Source organism: Dendrobium catenatum, unplaced genomic scaffold (genome assembly GCF_001605985.2).
Source record: "Dendrobium catenatum unplaced genomic scaffold, ASM160598v2 original_scaffold_86101, whole genome shotgun sequence".
NCBI lineage: Eukaryota > Viridiplantae > Streptophyta > Magnoliopsida > Asparagales > Orchidaceae > Dendrobium > Dendrobium catenatum.
This window is the reverse complement of record NW_021404542.1, coordinates 202,854-223,336: the sequence shown is the minus strand read 5'-3', so window position 1 is coordinate 223,336 and position 20,483 is coordinate 202,854. Positions and strand designations below refer to the sequence as shown.

The window sequence follows — 20,483 nt, the reverse complement described above, 5'->3', positions numbered from 1 at the left end:
GTAGCTGTTACTTTATTTCTTCTTTATTATTTGAAGTTTTCTTGTGGTTCTTTCATTTGCTCCAATTTTGTTTCTTTTTAGGGTTTACTGGAGAGACTACATTGCTATTTCATATAGGTGTTTTGTTTGTTTGCTTCACACATGAAAAAAAAAGTCTTTTGTTTGCTTTTCTTGTTTGCTTCACACATGTAACTTCTTTCTAATTTGATGAAAAAGGCAAAAGCCAAATATTTTTTTAAAAAAGAAGCTAAATAAATATAATATTATATTTTTATTTTGCACGTGGGCGGTCGCAGCTTTCAAAATCCAAAAATGTAAAAAAAAAAAAAAAACGCACATTTAAAAAGAAAACTGCGTCGACGAAGGTAAATTCAACACCTCTAATCTCAAAGCCGGTTTGCCATTCTTCATGGATTCAGGTGTCCTCGTACGTCCTTGCCGCTTCAATCTCCGGCTAGCACAGGCAGCAGATCTTCTGCCGTCTGCCTCTCTCCGGACATCTGTACTCCCACCAGTCGGTTCTGGTCCCCGAGCAAGATTGCCCCGACTCGCTGCCGCGTCATCGACGGCGATCTCCCCAACAGAAGCGGAGGAGACGGATGTGGCAGCCTCTCACTCATCTCCTTATCCAGACCCTACCCTAATGAGGGTTACGGTAGAGTCTCTGCAGTATGAGAGTGGATTTCTCGGCGGCATCTCTGAGAAAACACCGCTGCCAGCGGCTGATAGGGGCGCAAATGGGGCGCCCAGCCCGATGGAGTATCTCACTAATATACTCTCTTCAAAGGCTTACGATGTCGCTATAGAGTCTCCTTTGCAGTTTGCCCCCAAGCTATCGCAGAGGCTCGGAGTCAATCTATGGCTCAAGAGGGAGGATTTGCAACCCGTAATTTATCCTTTGTGTTGCTTTTTTATCATTCCATTTCCTCTGCGATCGAAATTCCGTGTGATTTTTTTCTGTTAATAGGGCTTTGATTTTGCTCTTATCGTGCATTCGGAAGCTCGAATGATCTTTTTATCAGTTAGTCAGTTTTACTTTAACCTGTATATGGTACTCTTTTACGTTTTGTTACGTATTGGACACACTAAAACAATAATCTATTTGTCTTTACCAGTAGGTCCGTGCGATGTGTAGTTTCTTATTTAATGATACGAGAATATTAATTACGAATTCTAGATTGCCAGTCTTATTTTACTTTTCTTATTCTAATTTGTTTTTTAGGATATGTAACTAAAATATTTAATTAATATGCTCCTGCTTAAATGTAGGTATTCTCGTTTAAGTTGCGAGGAGCATATAACATGATGTCAAAGCTTCTTAAAGAGCAGTTGGATCAGGGCGTCATTTGTTCGTCTGCTGGAAATCATGCCCAAGGAGTTGCATTGGCTGCTCAGAAGCTGGGGTGTGATGCTGTTATCGTAATGCCTGTTACAACACCAGAAATAAAGGTTTCATGATCTTCCGATGGAGGGTTCTCTTTATTTATTCTCATAATGCAATTTTTTTGAATTTATGAGTAACTGAGCATACTGATGGACACCTAAATAGGCACATTTTGAACATACAAGATAAAAATATGCAGCTTTACTCAATTTAATGTAATTCTTTTGTAATGTTATATTTCTGATTTCAGTGGAGATCAGTTCAACGTTTAGGAGCAACAGTTGTTCTTAAGGGTGATTCTTATGATGAAGCTCAGTTATATGCTAAACAAAGAGCGGAGAGTGATGGTCGGACATTCATACCTCCCTTTGATCATCCAGACATTATAATGGGACAAGGAACTGTGGGAATGGAAATTGTTCGCCAAATAAAAGGTCCTTTGCATGCCATATTTGTACCTGTTGGAGGTGGTGGACTGATTGCTGGCATTGCTACTTATATAAAATGTGTTTGCCCAGAAGTATGTATCTGCTCTCTAAATCTTGAAAATTGTATGTGGTTAACCTCATATATATCTGAGGAAACAGAAAGCCTAATTTGATTATGACTCCATAGGCTGCATAGTGCATAAGCCACATTCATGCCTGCCTTTGTTTATGCTTCTAATAGTACTTTTTTATGTCCTCTCATATGGCAAGGAAGGATAATAGACAGTTATCATATCTTCTTTAAGGTCTTTCTTCACTAATGGGTCTGAGAGGTTTTCTTCCTGAGTGAATTACATTATCTAGGTGCAACTATTATTTTCATTTCATCTATCATAATTAATCAAACAAGAAGCCCGTCATCCCCGTAACCTAAATGCACTCGCGTTCTGCTCCTAGGCAATCTAGGGCTCCACTACAGGTTGCTTATGACCTTGGGATGTTAACAAGCTACAGCCCTTTCGGCTTAACACTCGCCAATATACTCATCCATACATACTCACCCTCAAGCACTAGGCATTATATGACTTGCCCCGAGACAAAGAAATACAATTAAGCAGAATAATCATTCACTAAGCCATTCGGGGTGTAACATGTCTAAAGCACTATGTTCGTTATTTTATGTATTATTTGTTTCCTTATTTTTGTAGCCTTTTGTAGTCCACAAATCTCTATAAATAAGAGATGAAGATGAATATTTTGGATCATTTTAATACTGTACCACTGATATTTTAGCTGGTAAACCATTTCCCCCAAAATTCTCCCCTTTCTCTATATATTATCTCACACGTTTATAGGTCATATTTAACAAGCTCGCATGCTAGTAAGGTTGGTTATCACCTACATACAAACTTGAATTCAAAATTTTGAAAGGTGCAGGGAAAGTGGATTAATGCTAGTGACTAGAAGAATGTCATAGCTTGATGAGCAGAACAGTCCCGAACCCTTGGTGAAAATGGAGAACCCAAATTAGACTACTTGCCACTATCTCATGATAATGGAGTGGAGGCCACCTAAAATAGTTCTGGATGCCTTGGTAGGTGTAGCTAGGCACGCTCAAAAGGAGAACACTTCTGAATGAATGTCCGACTCAGTAGTTCATCGTAAAAAGCAGGATAGTAGGGCGCTAACCTCAATATCTATCCCAGATCCCACTCATATGGTGAAGAGCAATGAAGAATATACCCACCTACTCGGCGCGTCAAAAGAGCCAAACTAAAATTGATGAACGCCTGCTTCAGGGAGATTGCAGAAGCTAGGTTTACCCTTAAAGTTTAAGATGCTACACTTGAAGTCCTATAGGAGGAGGTCTAATACAGTGGATCATGTGGTCACTTTTCAATCGATGACATTATTAATCGGTATTTATGATACTTTGAAGTGCCGATTATTTTTCATAACTCTAAAGGAATTTGTGTTAAGATGGTTCACTTGCTTTCCATTGAGAGTCATTACCTCTTTTTTTTGATTTTAAGAGAACATTTATGACTCAGTTTTCTAGCACCCAGAAGCACCATAAGAGCTCACAAATTCTCTTCAAAAGGTTGCAATAATCAGGATAACATATGATGAAATTTATTGTGAGATTCAAAAGGGAGATGCTAGATGTGAAGGATTTGGAACCTGCGGTCGCGTAGGCCACCTTTATTCAAGGATTATGGGAAGGCCCTTTTTGTTATGCACTCGACCTACTGCAATAGAGGACTTTGGTTGAGTTGCTGGAACTCGCCAACAATGACATTAATGCAAATGAATTCAATCGACTGGTTCAATCTTTTTTGACCATGCGTCTCTAAGAGCCCATTGTGAGAAGAAACCAATAACAAAGGAGAGGATTTGCCCAAGGGATAGAAGGGACTAGAGAGGGGGGGGGGGGGGGAGGGGGGGGGGGAATTGCTGGTGGACTCTACCTTATGGGCCCACAAGGGAACTCACTCGAGGATCAACAAGATCCAACTCAATCGACAAAGAGTAGTACCCCCTCTCATGAACAATCAAGGTTCCTCACATATTACCAAATTTTAAGGAGTATCCGTTGAAGCCATTTGTTACTATCTATGATGGAGCATTGCTTACCATACTCATCACCTCAGCTACATGAAAACATTTATCCAAGAGAATTCTTGTGGTCCTATCATCTGAAGTAGTTCTATTTCTTTTTAACTCTCATAATTCAAGCTTCACCAATGCTTTTTTTTTCTTCAAATTTAAACTAGGGACTACTTAAAGGCAGCTGAAGAAATGGAATTCAGAATTCCCTAATTCCATTATCTCTTCAATCTCATACGCAGCTATACATAATTGAGGAGTGAACCACTTGTCAATTCTTTATTCAACCTGGTTATTACTCGAGTAAAATGAGGTTGTCAAATAGAAGTCCGGAAGAGTAAAAGAGCTTGAAGTGAGCATCTATGGGATTTAGAATCGTATCTTCTTTATGGTGTTTCTTCACTAATGGGTCTGAGAGGTTTCCTTCCAGAGTGAATTATATTACCTAGGTGCAACTACTATTTTCATTTTATCTATCATAATTAATCAAACATGGAGCCCGTCATCAACCACAACTTAAATGCACTTGCCTCATGCTCCTAGGAATTTAGGGCTCTACCACAGGTAGCTTATGACCTTGGGATGTTAACCAGCTATAGCCCTTTCGACTTAACACTCACCAATATACTCACTCACACATACTCACCCTCAAGCACTAGGCATTATAGGACTTGCCTCGAGATAAAGAAATACAAGTAAGCAGAATAATCATGCACCAAGCCATTTCGGGTGTAACATGTCTAAAGCAGTATGTTTATTATTTTATGTATTATTTGTTTCCTTATTGTTGTAGCCTTCCGTAGTCCACAAATCTCGATAAATAAGAGGTGAAGAGGAATATTTTGGATCTTTTTAATACATGTATCGCAGATGTTTGAGTTAGTAGACCACTTCCCCCAAATTTCTCCACTTTCTCTCAATGTTTCCTCACCGATTCACAAGTCATGATCAACAAGCTCACATGCTAGTAAGGTCGAGCATCACCTACACACAAACTTAAATTCAACATTTTGAAAGGTGCAGTGAATGTGAATTAATGTCAGTAACTAGAAGAATGTCATAGCTTGATGAGCAGAACAACTGTGAGCCCTAGGTTAAAATGGAGAATCCAAATTAGATGACTTGCCACTATCTCATGATAATGGAATAGAGGCTAACTAAATGGTCTTGGATGCCTTGGTAGGTGTAACAAGGCACGCTCAAAAGGAGAACACTCCTGAAAGATCGTCTGTCTCGGTAGTTCATTGTAAACAGCAAGATAGTAGAGCATTGACCTCAATATCTATCCCAGATCCCACTCGTATGTTGAAGAGTGATGAAAAATATAACCCACTTAATTGGCGTGTTAGTAGAGCCAAACTAAAATTGATGAACATCTTTAGGGAGATTGCAGAAACTAGGTTTCCCCTGAAAGTTTAAGATGCTATATGGGTAGCCCTATAGGGGAGGATTGATACAGTAGATCATGTGGTCACTTTTGAATTGACGACATTACTATTGGACATATATTATACTTTGAAGTGTTGATTATTTTTTATAACTCTCAAGGAATTTGTGTTAAGATGGTTCACTTGCTTTCTAGTGAGAGTCATCACCTATTTTTCTAAATTCAAGAGAATATTTGTGACTTAGTTTTCTAGCCCCCATTAGCACCAGAAGAGCTCACAAATTTTCTTCAAAAGGTTGCAACTTGCAAGAATCTAGATAGCCATTGAGGAACTTCATTGTAAGGTTCTAAAGGGAGATGCTAGATATGACGGATTTGGAACATGAGGTTGCGTAGGCCACCTTGATTCAATGATTGAGAGAAGGTCCTTTTTGTTATGCACTCGACCTACAGCAGCAGAGGACTTTGGCTGAGTTGTTGGAACTCACCAACAGTGACATTAATGCAAACGAATTGAACCGAGTGTTCAAATTTTTTTTGACCATGCATCTCCAAGAGCCCGTTGTGAGAAGAAACCAATAACAAAGGAGAGTTGAGGAGAGGATTTGCCGAAGGGATATAAGGGACAGGGGAGTTGGCAATAGCTGGTAGACTCTACGTTTTGGACCCACAAGGGAACTCGCTCGAGGATCCTCAAGAACCAACTCAATCGACAGAGAGTAGTGCTGTGACATCCTAGGCGTCCATAGTGAAAGGATTTGTCGACAGTCTTCATCAACCATCACTTCCTGCTCCCTTGCTCTGACTTGAAATTGTTAACCACATATAATGAGCTTCAAAAGCCCAGCAGGTCACCAAAAACCTACAACTGAAATCAAAGCACGGTACTGAAATAATATGCATGTCAATCAGTCAAATCAATATCAGTCAGTTGCACATGATCATTGAATCGATGCAGATACGGAAATCAGTACAGAAACAGAAATCAATGCATAAACAATAGAATCCAAAATCATCAGTGATAGAATCAGTGAACAGTAGAAAATTCATAATGTTCAATAAATCAGTACGTGCATCAAATCTCTACAGTAGTCATCTTATCTATCACATCAGTCTATAACATCAGTCGAATCAATGTAGTAGAATCATATCAAGCATACCCACATACACTTGCAAATTCCAGTTCTTTATCACTTGCTCAATAAATCATATGCAACCCAGTAATCGATATCATGTGCTCAGTGAATCACATGTCACTTGCTCAGTATATCACATACATAAATGTCAGTACAATGAATAAGTAGTAGCCGTGTATGTATCAATATCAGTAACAATCTAATGATGACATGAACGATTATGCTATAACAGTTAAATCGTGTAGTAACAGTAAATCTGCACAGTAAAGATAAATCACAATTTAGTAAAGAAAACATCGTATTTAAAATATCCGTCAAATCAATATCGCATCAATCATAGCAATAAAATCAATCAGATCATTAAATAAAGAAATCAATTTCGGTCAATAATATCAGTCGGTATGAAATCATATAAAACGATTAATTCAATACATCGTAAGGACAGTTGAAATCAAATCGATAAATCAATAATAACCCTTAAAATCAATCAATACAGTAGAAATCATATTCTATATCACGTGGTCAGTGTATTATATGTATCACATGTATCGGTCAGTATTCGATGTATCACGTGCTATAAGATCGGTACAATGAATCAATGTATCAGTGGATCAGTAGTATCGGTATCAGTATCTGTAGTATCAATGAATCAATGATATCAATAAGTCTATAGTATCGATGACTCAATGATATCGGTATCCATAAGATAAATGAATCAATGAATCGATGCAATATCAATATCCATATCAGTATTTATATTCGGTAACATGTACTTTATGCAATATCAATGAGATCGTACAGTGAGGCAGAATAATCTCCTTATGACTCCCAATCGTTGTATCAATGATCAATAGAGGATAACACCAAACCCTTTTTAAAGGAAAGCCCGTCGGCCCACCATCCTGTCAGGTCTATCAATCTCCAACCAACGGTTCAACCAGTCTTTCAGTAGTATAACAGTAATAGATTCAATCATATGCACATTCATATAGAACAACAAATACAAATTGCTCAATTAAGGAGAACCCTTAAAATATTGTACAGTCGACAGAAATCCTAAACAGAGACAAAATACACAATTTCAGAAAATTACCAAATTACCAGAAATCGGATAAAACATCATTTCAAAACTTTACTTGTCTGAAGCAATATTTTCCAATAGCCAGATAATTTTTTATTCGATAAAAACACATTAGAATTCAAAATACCGGGTGCAAACTTTCCAGAAAATACTCAAAACATGCAAAATCATCATTTCTAAAACATACCAAAAGTTACGCGGTAAAAGTTTCGTCAATACAAAGATATGCACGTTTTTCGGTAACAGAAATACAAAACTGAGTAGAAAAATACCAAAATACGAAATCTTCGAAATCAGAAATAGGATTCGGATTCTTTACTGCGAGACAAACAAATCTTCCAACTGCGTCGTCGGACGAAAAGCACTCCGCGGCCTTCGAAATCAAGCCTTCCTCTTCTCTTTCCTTATCTTTCTCTCTCCAGCTTTTTCTCTCTCTTCAAAATATCTCAAAAATATCTCAAATTGGATATTTATCAAACAGGATCGTCCCGGACGATTCCTATTCGTCCCGGGACGATTTGCCCTCTGGACAAATCTCATCCAGACGAAGTGTATTCGTTCCTGGACGATTTGCTCTCTGGACAAATTTCGTCCCGACGGTTCGTCCAGGCTCGTACAGGTTCGTCCAGACGAACCATACAGATTCTTCACAATTTTTTTCAGTTCATCCCGTACTAAAGTCAGTTCGTACGGACTAATTGCACTAAAAAAATGCACTTCGGAGGGGTTTTACAAGTGCCCCCTCTTAAGGACAATCAAGGATCCTCACGGGTTACCAAATTCACCACTTATCCTCTAATAAGGAGTACCCGTTGAAGCCATTTGTTACTCTCTTAAATAAATTTGTGGTATAACTCATTAGTTTGATTTCAATAAATTCATGATGTAAAACCATTAAAACCTGTAGCTTTAGCCTTACTTATCACTCTATTTGTTTGATTTTTAGTTTTTATAATAAGTAAAAGCTTTAATAATTATCAAATTTTATCTTCTTTTAAAAGTGCATTTTGTTTATTTAATAATATGATGCGACTTGGAAGCAAAAACAACAAAATAGATAAGAAGAAAATGCATGAACAAAAATATGAGGGCTGGTTTTTTATTACTCATACAATAACGAAAGATACAATTGATCTACTATTCGAGGGGTAGATCGACTCTCACACAAACCTTGGCCGTCACGAGGAAACTTACACCAAAAGAGGAAAATAAACTTAGTACACATAAGATGAAAGTCCTAGACAAAACTTTCCCTTAAATAGCTATGACACAATAAATATAATTAAAACCTTTCTAAATAACTCTTGATTCCTCCTCCTTATCTAATGAGTAATAGTTCCCCTGGGGGACTCTTTATTGTAAATGGAACAGCTCATTCCAAAAATGACTGAGGAACACATTGTCTCTATATAACATAATAGATTCTGGAAATCGATGTAAGCGCACCATCTCCATTTTGAAAGCAGTAGCCATAGAGAATGTGGTGTAAGGGTGCTTTAGAGGGATGAAACATGCATACTTTCTCAGACGATCAACTACTATTAGTGAAGTCCATTGTTACCTCCTCCAAATGCGGCAATCCCTTGATGAAGTCCATCGTTACCTCCTCCCACACCATCTTTGACAGAGTTAGAGGCTGTAGTAATCTACCTTGTGTCATGGCCAAGTACTTATGCTGCTAGCACAAATCACATCTCATCACCTAATCTACATCTCGGCGTATCCCCACCTAGTATAACTCCCCTAGCAGCTGACTGTAGGTTTTTTGAACTCTTGAGTGTCCTCCAACTGTGCTGTTATGAAACTTTTGCAATAGCTTGGTAATGTACCCTGATGTCGTCGTTAAGGTGAAGCACCCCTGATGTAGCAACTAGGCCCCCCTCGCGTGCAATCGGGCTGACTGTCTAGGTCTTGCAATAACCCGGCTATGATCTTCCTCAAACCCTCATTGTGTTTGCTCTCTTGTCTCAGTGCTTCCTAGTCTAGGACCATAGATGCTGACAGAGCTGTTAGCCATGGTTCGTTCGTCTTCCTCAATAGTGCTTCTACGGCCTTGTTATCCAGTCCTGGGCGATACTGGATCTAAAGCCATATCCAAGAAATTTGGATAACCACCTCTGATGCTCCACAAATACCATACTTTGCTTCAACAAAAACTTCAGACTCCTCTAGTCTGTCCTGATGATAAAGTCCCGGCCCAAAAAGTAGAGTCACCAATTTTGAATGGCTCACCATCAAATCCCGCTCGTAAACAAACTCGTGCCTCGCCAAGGTCATCAGCAACTGGCTGAAATAAGCAATGGATCGATGATCCTGCATGAGTACTGCTCTTATTCCGTATCCTGATGCATCTGTCTCCACCACAAATAGTCTGCTGAAGTCAGGAAGTGCTAACACTGGGACGCTGATCATGGCTTTCTTCTACTGCTCGAAGGCCTGTGTTATTGCTTCTTCCTAATTGAAACTATCCTTTAATTTATTAGTTAGTGGCCATGCTATTGTGTTATATCCTTGCACAAACTTCTTGTAGTACTTAGTGAAACCTAAGAATCCTCTCAACTCCTTTAGGTTCTTAGGTAAAGGCCAATCCAACGAAGCCTCAAACATGGACTGGTCTACTATTACTCCTGCTCTACTCATCACATGTCCTAGTTATTCTACCTATGGCTATGCAAATAAACATTTCTTTAGGTTAGCATACAACTTGTGCTCCCTCAAAGTCTCCAGTATAGTCCTTAGGCGACTCACATGCTCTACCTACATATGACTATAGATCAGAATGCCATCAATAATATCAAGACGAACTTCCTGAGGTAGGGTTGAAAAACCTGGTTCATGAGAGGTTGAAAAGTGGTTGGAGTGTTGGTAAGGCTGAAGGGTATGACCAAAAACTTGTCGGGACCCTAATGAGTCTTGAAAGCTTCTTGTGCATATCCTCCATCTTCATTTTGATCTGGTAGTACCCTATTTCAGCTCAATCTTCGAGATGATGACCACCCCAAACAGTTCATCTAACAGCTCTTCAACCAGGAGGATATGAAACTTATTTATCACAATTTTCTTGTTTAGGCCCCTATAGTCTATGCATAATCTCCAACTTCTGGAGAAGGGGCTCACACTGGGCCTTATAATCTATAACATCCTAGAATATAATTTGAAAAAATTATTCTTTTATCTTTTAAATAACCATAACCAAAGCTACCTAATTTTTTCTATAAATATGAAATAAAACTATCAATCAAAACATCAATATATACATCTGTATTCATTTACCAAATATCATATACACTATTCATGATCTATATAATCATATCACAACTACTCTATCATGAGTACAAAAGAATAGTTAAACTAATAAGAATTTGAACATGAAGGATTATAATCAATCTCTCACTTCTTATCCCTTGACCTAACTTGAAATCATTTACCTACATATAATGAGCTCAAGAGCCTATTAAATAATCAAATCCTACAACGCATGACAAATGAACAATATGCCCGTTAGTTGTTAAATCATAACAATGTCATTCATATGATCATTGATTCAGTGCATAAACACTAAAACTCACAAGTGTTTCCTATCAATCTTCGAAAAATAGCGATAATTCTCCACAAAAATCCACACAAAACTACGAAACGATAGATAATTTGTATCATTTGATGAAAGGGAAACAGAAAAATACAAAAATACAATTGATCCTCTATTCGAGAGGAGGATATTTCTCTCCCAAATCTCTAGATGCCACTAGAGCCCAAAGAAACCTAGAGATCTCAAAATTTAGCCAAATTCAGGATGCCATAACTTTAGGAAAACAAACTATTAATTGCATACTATTCGAAAGAAAATCTCTAAACAATCCCTACATTCAAATTTCTCTCCCAAAACCCTAAAAAATCTTTCCAAAACTGCTATGTCAGAATTGGGCATGTGATCGCTGCGTACAGGGGAGGCGGAAGTTTCGCCTGCTTCTCCCATAAGCCGGTCTTATATGGACAGGCTGGGCCGGTCGGTCCACTTGACCAGTCTAACAATACTCCCCCCTCCCCAAAGTGCCACCTTGTTCTCAAGGTGGAATGAATGAAACTACTGCAAAAACACTTGATTAATAACACTTGACTAAAAAATGGACTAATACTTGGTTGAATGATCCGTGCTTCCAACATCTCCCTCAACAATCTTTCAATCTCATCCTTCTGAATTTGAGGATGATGATACAGATGAACACTGAGAGGTGAAACTACTTTCTTCAAAATAATAGCATGCTTGTGTTCCCATGGAGGAGGCAACAACTGAGGCGACTGAGAAACCACCCTGAACTGTTGAATCAATGACTGTACTAAAAAAGAAATGTCACCGTCCTCCTCCAACCTATGTAGTTCCATCAGATAACATTCCCTCATCTCCTATATGCTCATCACCATGATTTTAACTGATATCATGGTTTTGGTGCGCCCTGCATCTCCCTTCATCACTACCCTTCTCCCTTCCACCATCAGCTCCTTCGTCAATGCTCCCCAGTTGACCTTGGTGTCCCCCAAGGTCTGCAGCCACTTAATCCTCAGGATGACATTAGTGCTCCCTAACTCTAATGGAAGAAAATCCTCCCTCACCTGAACCCCCTGTATGGTCAACATTACTCCCCTACATATCTCCTGACCAGTCTCCACCTTCCCTATACCCATCATCACTCCATAACACCCTGTATCCACCAATGTCACCCCTAATTGGTCCACGACCTAGTTGGTATAAAATTGTGGGTAGCCGCACTGTCATTTAACACTAACACCTCTCTGTCTGCTATTTCCCCCTTCACCTTCATGGTATGATTAGGAGTGAATCCCACAATTGAATTCAGGGAGATCTCCATCATGTCTAGATGCATCTTGTTCTCCATCTCTCTCTTCCATACTCTCACCTCCCTCAGTTTTCTCATCTTCATAGACGGTGATAATCTAAAGAGTTCGATCCCTACACTTGTGCCCTGGAGTATACTTCTCATCACATCTGAAGCATATAGACCATTCGCCCTCTTCTCCTGCATCTCCATCTCCGTCAGTCTTTTGAAGTTCCCCCACTTCCTCCTCATGCTGGATTCTCCCTTGGAGTCTCATTAATGTTGCCTGATGCAGGCCCCTTGGGTACTAGAAGAGTGGTCGTCCTATAAAAGTCTCATGAATTGCTACTTCTAGCTCCCCTCTCTTGATTCCTCTGATTCTCCACCAGTTATGCCAACTTCATGGCCTCTCCCAAGTCATGAGGTCTCATGACCTTCACCACAGCTTTGATATTTGATTTGATCCCCTTCATGAAGTTTTCCTCCAATGCAGTCTCTGAAATTCGCTCCACCCCATTGGCCAGATGCTCAAACATCTCACGGTAGTCTACCATTGATTCGTCCTGCATTAGTGCAAAGAACTGTTCATAAAAATCTTCTCACTTGTCGGTTTGGAAACGTTTTGATAAACAATCCTTGAATTCTCTCCAGCTTCGTATGGGTCTTCTTTGGTCCTTCCACTGGTACCATGACAATGCCTTCCCCTTCAGACATAAGCTTGCTGTTGTCAACTTGTCCTCCTCTGTCAACCCATTGACGGTGAAATACCTCTCCACCTTGTATATCCAGCCATGTACATCATCCCCTTCAAAATGGTAATTTTTAGCTTTCTCACCTTCAGATCTCCCTCATTTCCCCACATTTATCCATAATTTCCTCTTTTCCAAGTGCATGACCTCCCCATGTCTCCCGATCATCCCTCCTACGTTCAATCACAAACTCCTCTTCGCTTTCTCCCCTTTTTCTTCAAAATCAGCACAATTTTTTCCATAACCAACATTCCTAGATTCATGCCCCTTATACCCATGCCTCCCTTCATACCTTCCACCTCTTTCCTCCATGATTTCAACCTCATCATCCCTCTTACGAAAATCACAATTTGTAGTTCTTCCCATGGCTCCCTTGGTCTCCGATGCTGCCATTTGAAATTGATTTTCCAATAACTTCTTAACCATCGCATGAAGATTAGAAACTGTCTTCTATGGACAAAACCTTATCTTCCACGGACAAAAACTTGTCTTCTATAGAGGAGATTCGATCTTCCACCATGGCTTTTATTTGACTCATCTCCCCTTCAAAGGGTTCATCCAAAGCGTCTACCTTCTGGGTTGCCATAAAAAAAATTTCTGGATTTTAATTCAAAATTTCATAAGAAACTATCTTCCGATCACAAAAACCGCCGTTGAAATTTTAGAAAAACTGCCCACGATGGTCCCAAAATTTGCTCTGATACCAATTTGATAGGAAACACTTATAGATCTCAAGTATTTCCTTTCAATCTTAAAAAAACAGTGAGAATTCTCCACAAAAATCCACAAAACAATAGATAATTTGTATTATTTGTAGAAAGGGAAGCGAGAAATACCAAGATACAAATGATCCTTTATTTGAGAGGAGGATCTCTCTCCTAAATCTCTAGACGCTACTAGAGCCCAAATAAACTATGAGAACTCAAATTTCAGCGAAATTCAAGATGCCATAATCCTAGGAAAACAAACTATTTAATGCATACAATCCAAAGGAAATCTCTAAATAGTTTCTACATTCAAATTTCCCTCCCAAAACTCAAAAATCTTTCGAAAACTGCTTTTTCGGAGCAGGGCGTGCGATCACTGTGTACACGGGAGGCGGAAGTTTTGCCTGTTTCACCTGTAGTCAGTCCCGTATGGACCTGCTGGACTAGTCAATTGGACCGGTCTAACATAAACTAATACAATAGAGAAATCAATAAATCAGTATGGGTGTCGAATCACTAAATTAGTCGTCGTATCAATTCTTTCTATCTGTTTATAAATCATTTAAAGCGATAAATTCAAAGCATTAGTAAAAACTATCAAAATTATATTAATGCAATAAAATCATATAGGAGAGTATAAATATTATTTAGGTATTCAGTGAAATCCATACAGTAGTAGAAAATTGTCTCAGTAACATTTATTTCAGTAGTTACACTAAACAAGTAAGTTCTGACTATTTTGATGTTTTCAATAATCAGTAATCGGTAGTCGCTAATCGTTGGTTTAATAAATAAAGTCATTACTTTTTGCCCGTCGGCACAGTAATAACTATTTATCAGTCCCAATCAGTATCACTTGAATCAGTAGAGGATAACACCCAACTACAATATTTAAAGGAAAGCCTGTCGCCACCAACCTATATAAGTCAATCAGTCTCAAACCAATAGGTCAACCAGTCATTACTTATCTTTTATACACATTATTATCACAGTACTATAACAGTAATTGTGACTAGCATTTCAACAAATAAAATAATTGGGCTTAATTTAGAAGGTATTAAAATATTCTAATGGTAGCCAAGAGAAAATCATATTGAGGAAAAATTCATATTTTCAAAAATTAGCCAAATTATCAGGGATCATATATAACAATATTATAAAGTTTTAATTAAATTAAAAACTATTTTTAGATATCAAAATAAATTTCAGATTAGAAAAAAATCACTATTTTTTCAAAATTAACTGGCAAAAAATCTCAAATAAATACTCAAAATATCTATAATCTCAATATCTTTAATATATAAAAAGTTACGCAATGAAAATTTTACCCATACATGTCAATGGCACAAATGGCGCATGCCATGATGCACATATGACGCTATTTACTTAGCATAGCACATCAAAATAGCTCTCGCTATTTGTGTCATGCATGGGCAATGACGCATGACGCACATAACACACTATTTTTTTAACCTGTTATAAATTTCAAATTATAAATTATAATTAAATTTTTTAAGGTTTATATATTAATATTATAATAAATTATTAATTAATTAATCTTAAATTAATAAAATTTAAAAAATTATCCTTATTTTTTGGTAATGTAAACACAAATATAATCAGAAAATACTAAAAGCACTAAATTATTAAAATTAGAAATAAGATAAAGACTCCTTACAGGTGAGAAATCTCCCAACTAAAACGACTAACAAAAATCACTCTACTACTTACAAATCTCAACTTTCTTTTTCCATCTCCTAATATTTTCTCTAAAATTCCTTTTTCATTATCTCTATTTGCCATATGAAGAGGATAAAAAGGGATTTGAAGATTTTAAGTTAATGAAAATAAATTTTTATAATAAAATAATGATATAATATTATTGAGTATTCAATTTAAATTCATATAAATTTTTTTGGGGCTTAAAAAATAATAGAAAAAATATCCATTGAATAACACATTTTATTTAAAAATTCTGGTTAAATCGGTTTATAAAACAGACATTTGATAGGCTAACATCTCCTCGTAACACCACCCTCTTCCCCTCACATGAATCTCCATAGTCAAAGGTTTCTAGTCGACCTTCGCCTCAATCTTTTGTAAAAACTTCATCTCTAAGATCACATCAGTGCTTCCCAAATATAAGGGAAGAAAATCCTCTACTATATGTAGGCCCCTGGAGTGTCAGCACCAATCTCATGCAAATCCCCCTTTTCTTGCCACCTTCCCTATCCTCATAATGACTCTAAAACTCCCTGTATCCACCAACTTCAATTCCAACTAGTCAATGACCCGATTTGAGATGAAGTTGTGAGTAGCCCCGTCATCCACCAAAACCACCACTGGTTGCTCCCTTATCTATCCCCTCACCTTCATGGTGTGATTTAGAGTAAACCACCACTGAGTTAAGGGACACTTCCGCCATATCAAGGTGTAGGTGCTCTCCTCCAGCTTTTGCATCCTCCACTAACTTCTCGTTGTCATTCTCCTCATCACAAACTATAAGGACCTAAAGTGTGCGGTCGTTGCACCAATTTGTTGCATATTTCTCATCATATCGTAAACATCAACCCTTTGCTCTCTATTCCTGCACATCTACCCCTATGAGGTGCTTGAAGTTGGCCACGGGGCAAACTCCCCCATTCTTTTCCCTCGATGCCTTCGCTGAAATGACACCTTCTAGGTCCTTGGTGCCATTAAAGTCGAGGCACTCCTGTAGGAGCCTCCCATGACTCTGCTCTTACTGGTCCTCTCCATTTCTCTCTGATCCTCCATCATCTGGGCTAGCTCCATCGTCTCCCTCAACTCCCTCGGCCTCAACAATCGAAGGTCTGCCCTTATGTCAGGCTTTAGGCCGTTCATGAAATTTTTCTCCAATATAGCCTCTGAAATCCTCTTCAACTGCCCTGATAGAAACTCAAATCTCTCCCTATATTCCATGATGGTCTCCTCCTCTGTCAAGGCAAAGCATTGCTCATGTAGGTCTCCTTCCAGAATGGCTAAAAAATGCTTCAACAAGCAATCCTTAAACTGCTCCCAATATTGAATCGAATATCTAGCCTCCCTCAACTGGAACCAAGTTAGGCCTTTCCCCTCTAGACATAGCCCTGTGGTCATAATCTTCTCCTCCTCATTCAACCCATTCATCGCAAAATATGTTTCCACCTGTACACCCACCCATGACATCCGCCCATTCAAATATCGACATCTTCAACTTCCTCCCCCTAGCATCTCCACTTAAACTTCCTCTCCCTCCAATGGTTTCCCTTTGTGTATCAAGGGTGGGAATCCCACCTTTCTTCTATCCTTCTTGCATGACTTATAGTGGTCGGCCAGCTCGCCACTTCCACCACAAAATTTCTTCCTTCCTGTCACCCTATCTAGAAACCCTGATTTGCCCCTTTTCAGAGCCGTAGGTGGTGACTCTTGATAAAAGAAACTATCCTCATCAAACTCCGCCCGTCCGATCTCCTTTCCTTTAAATTCGGTTATGGGAATCCCGGTCAAATCTTGATTAGGGTTAGCAATCGTAACCCCAACGGAGTTTTGGATTGCATCTCCATGAGCTTCCTCATCTTCTCCTCCAACCCTCTAAATCGGATCTCCATTCAATTCTCCATGATTGTAAAACCTTCCTTTAATGGTTGAGAACCTCTCCTCCTTCCTAGATATGATTTGCTCCACTTCGCCTTCCAATGCATCTACCTTCTTTGTTACCATCTCTCTAAAACATCCCCCTAATACCAATTTAATGCGACTTGGAAGCAAAGACAACGAAATAGATAATTAGAAAATGCAATAACACAAATATAACGGTAGATTTTTTATTACTCCTTCAATAATAACGAAAGATACAATTGATCTACTGTTCGAGTGGTAGATCGGCTCTCCCACAAACTCTAATTGCCACTAGGAAATTCACACCCAAAGAGGAAATATAAACTTAACCCTAGGCAAAGCTCCTTAAATAGCTATAACACAATTAAAACCTTCATAAACATCTCCCCCTTGATTCCTCCTTCGTACACAATGAATAATAGCTCCTCTGGGCCGCACAAGGGGGTTTGAAATTCCCCCTTCCACTGCCCCTGATTCTGCCCAGCCAAATGGCTGCTTGGACATGGGCTTTGCCGGCCTGGTCCCCCCCCCCCCTCCGTATAATAATCCTTCATGTCTTCTCCCTTCACTAAGTCTTCTTATTAGTGTATGATATATTTGTATACTCTTCTAAAGTTTCTTCGTAAGCCTCTTAATGAAACTAAGTAATCTTATCTCACATTATGTTTGTCTCAACTAAAATATTTTAATTTGTCTCTCCTTCAGTAACTTATCTTAAAAGATTAATTTTTTCTCATATTTCAAATTCCACTATGTTATCTTAGTTCAATCATTTTTTTAATTGTTTTCTTTATATTCTTAAGATATGCACACACTACCCTACTTTGTTCCATGAAACTTTTACCTGAATATTATAATCTTTGTAAGAATATTTTTTTCATTCTTTCAGAAGGAGAAGAAATCATTTTTTGATTTGATGACTCCAATTTTGTAAGTCATGAAGAGTTCTTTTAGTTTCTTGAAGTATATATTTATTATTATTAGATCATATGCTGTTGCAAAGTCAAGTATAGCTTCTCCAATTGTATTTTTGTCCATATTTCATAGCCATGTTGAATCCCCTCTTAGCCAATACTACTAAAACCTATATGCTCATTTAAATCATCTCTATTAAATTTCATTTCTTCATTAGGTATATGTTGCAAGAATCCATTCATCACTTTTCAAAGTTAAAAAAAAAAAAAAACTATATTCAAATCCAACATAGGAGAATAAACTCTAACTCTATATAATTTTGTTGCAAATAATTATCTCAATAGCAATCATGCTATTACTTACTCCATACCCTCAATAATTTCATCATTCAACTGTTTATCCATTACTATTCCAACACCATTATCAACTCATATTGCACTCAACAAGAATAACAAAGACAGATGCTTTATAAAGCTATTGCATCTTTTAGATAGGATAAGGTTAACAATCATTGTTATGGTTCAAAATAAGATGCTCTTCATGTTAGAATAGAGATTGTTCTTCGCAATTCAGTGAATGCTAAATTATAACTATCTAACTCCTAAAATTTTGGATCCCAACCTGTACATTTTCATAGAGATCACTTTGAAACCAAGGATGTTTATGGTAGGTTATTTATTTGTGCATATCTTAATTTAAATTTCATTCTGGCATAGGTTAAAGTCATTGGAGTGGAGCCCTTTGATGCAAATGCAATGGCATTGTCTCTTTATCATGGCCAGAGAGTAATGCTTGAACAAGTGGGAGGCTTTGCTGATGGTGTGGCAGTCAAAGTAGTTGGAGAAGAAACTTTCCGCTTATGCAGAGATCTTGTTGATGGGGTGGTTCTTGTCAGTCGAGATGCTATCTGCGCATCTATAAAGGTGAATCATTGTCTTTAATGGCTTGGCAATATATGTATATTCATTTTTATGTATCATCTTTAACATATGCACTGTGTTTGCCTTTTTTAGACCAAGATGATCCTCATCATCATTATTAGGAAAATCCTAACTATTTGTGGTTAGCTTAATAGTTTTTCATTTGATTATATTGAATGATACATTAGTTATTCATCTTATTTTATGTATTTTTGTTCTTGTATTCGTATACCTTAGTCCTATCTTTTTTTTCTTGATCATTTGATAATTATTATATCTACCGGACTTATTGTTGCATATTCTCTATACATATTTGAACTACAATTTATTTTCTACTCCCATGTGTCCTCTAACAATGCTTCATTTTTAAACTCTCTCTCTAATATAATCAGAACCTTTTTCCAATATTTTAGATGCTCTTGTTTTACCAAACAATCTTGTCGTTCTACTTTGTGACATGCTCAACTTTAACTTTTACGCTCACCTTGGAACACTCATATTCATACTACTCAATCAGCCTAATTTTTTTTTTCTAAATCCATCTGGAAGTATCTATGATGTTCTATTTTTGCATTGGGCTCTTGAGGCACTTTCCTATTTTGACCACTGAATTTTAATTCTAAAGTTTTATCTTCATTCTTCCTTATGGTAGATCCAACATACTAAATTCTATCACGCCTAACACTTTGTTCTCTCCGCTAATAAATGTTTGTATCAAACCAACTGAAAATTCATAATTATATGCTTGATATGAATACACCTTTTCATGTGACTGTGACATGGATGCTTGCTGATATGCATCGTGCATGTTTCTACTTCTTTTTTTTTTTACACAACTATTCATACAGTTTATAAGTGTATCTTTAAGGATGACAAGGGGTCTTTGTAAATTTAACCTTCGAACCTTTAGAAGCCTGGGAGGATTTCGATATTTCCCAAAAAAAAATGTTAGCCTCATCCAACATCATAATGGAAAGAAATTGAGCATTACATGTGGAATTATGCAAGTTCGTGATATTCTAATTTATATATGAGCTCTGAAAATTTGGTGCCCTTACATCTCCGCGTGATACGAGGAGAGTTTTAACGGATTATGTTACATGGTTTTCGAAAAACAGATTTGTTAGAGATAAGACACTACTATGAGTTTTTGCCCTCATTTTGCGAGTAGTTTAAGCTTTGATTTCAGGTTTTCATAGGTGCATGCCCCTATGTTT

General features: G+C 37.7%; 1 protein-coding gene across 1 annotated transcript; it reads left to right on the top strand.

Annotated features, from left to right (window-relative positions):
• The first annotated feature begins 340 nt into the window (after positions 1-340).
• Positions 341-19,302, top strand: LOC110104179 (threonine dehydratase 1 biosynthetic, chloroplastic-like). The gene is made up of 4 exons (XM_020833169.2): positions 341-886; positions 1,270-1,449; positions 1,635-1,904; positions 19,063-19,302. The coding sequence occupies exons 1-4, from the start codon at positions 410-412 to the stop codon at positions 19,285-19,287; spliced, it is 1,152 nt and encodes a 383-aa protein (XP_020688828.1). The 5' UTR covers positions 341-409; the 3' UTR covers positions 19,288-19,302.
• Positions 19,303-20,483: the final 1,181 nt, after the last annotated feature.

Bases quoted from the DNA above. Each gene is read 5' to 3' on its own strand.
- LOC110104179 (XM_020833169.2), top strand. From the start codon at position 410: ATGGATTCAGGTGTCCTCGTACGTCCTTGCCGCTTCAATCTCCGGCTA. The intron at 887-1,269 runs GTAATTTATCCT...GCTTAAATGTAG, and splicing joins AGAGGGAGGATTTGCAACCC to GTATTCTCGTTTAAGTTGCG. The intron at 1,905-19,062 runs GTATGTATCTGC...ATTCTGGCATAG, and splicing joins TAAAATGTGTTTGCCCAGAA to GTTAAAGTCATTGGAGTGGA.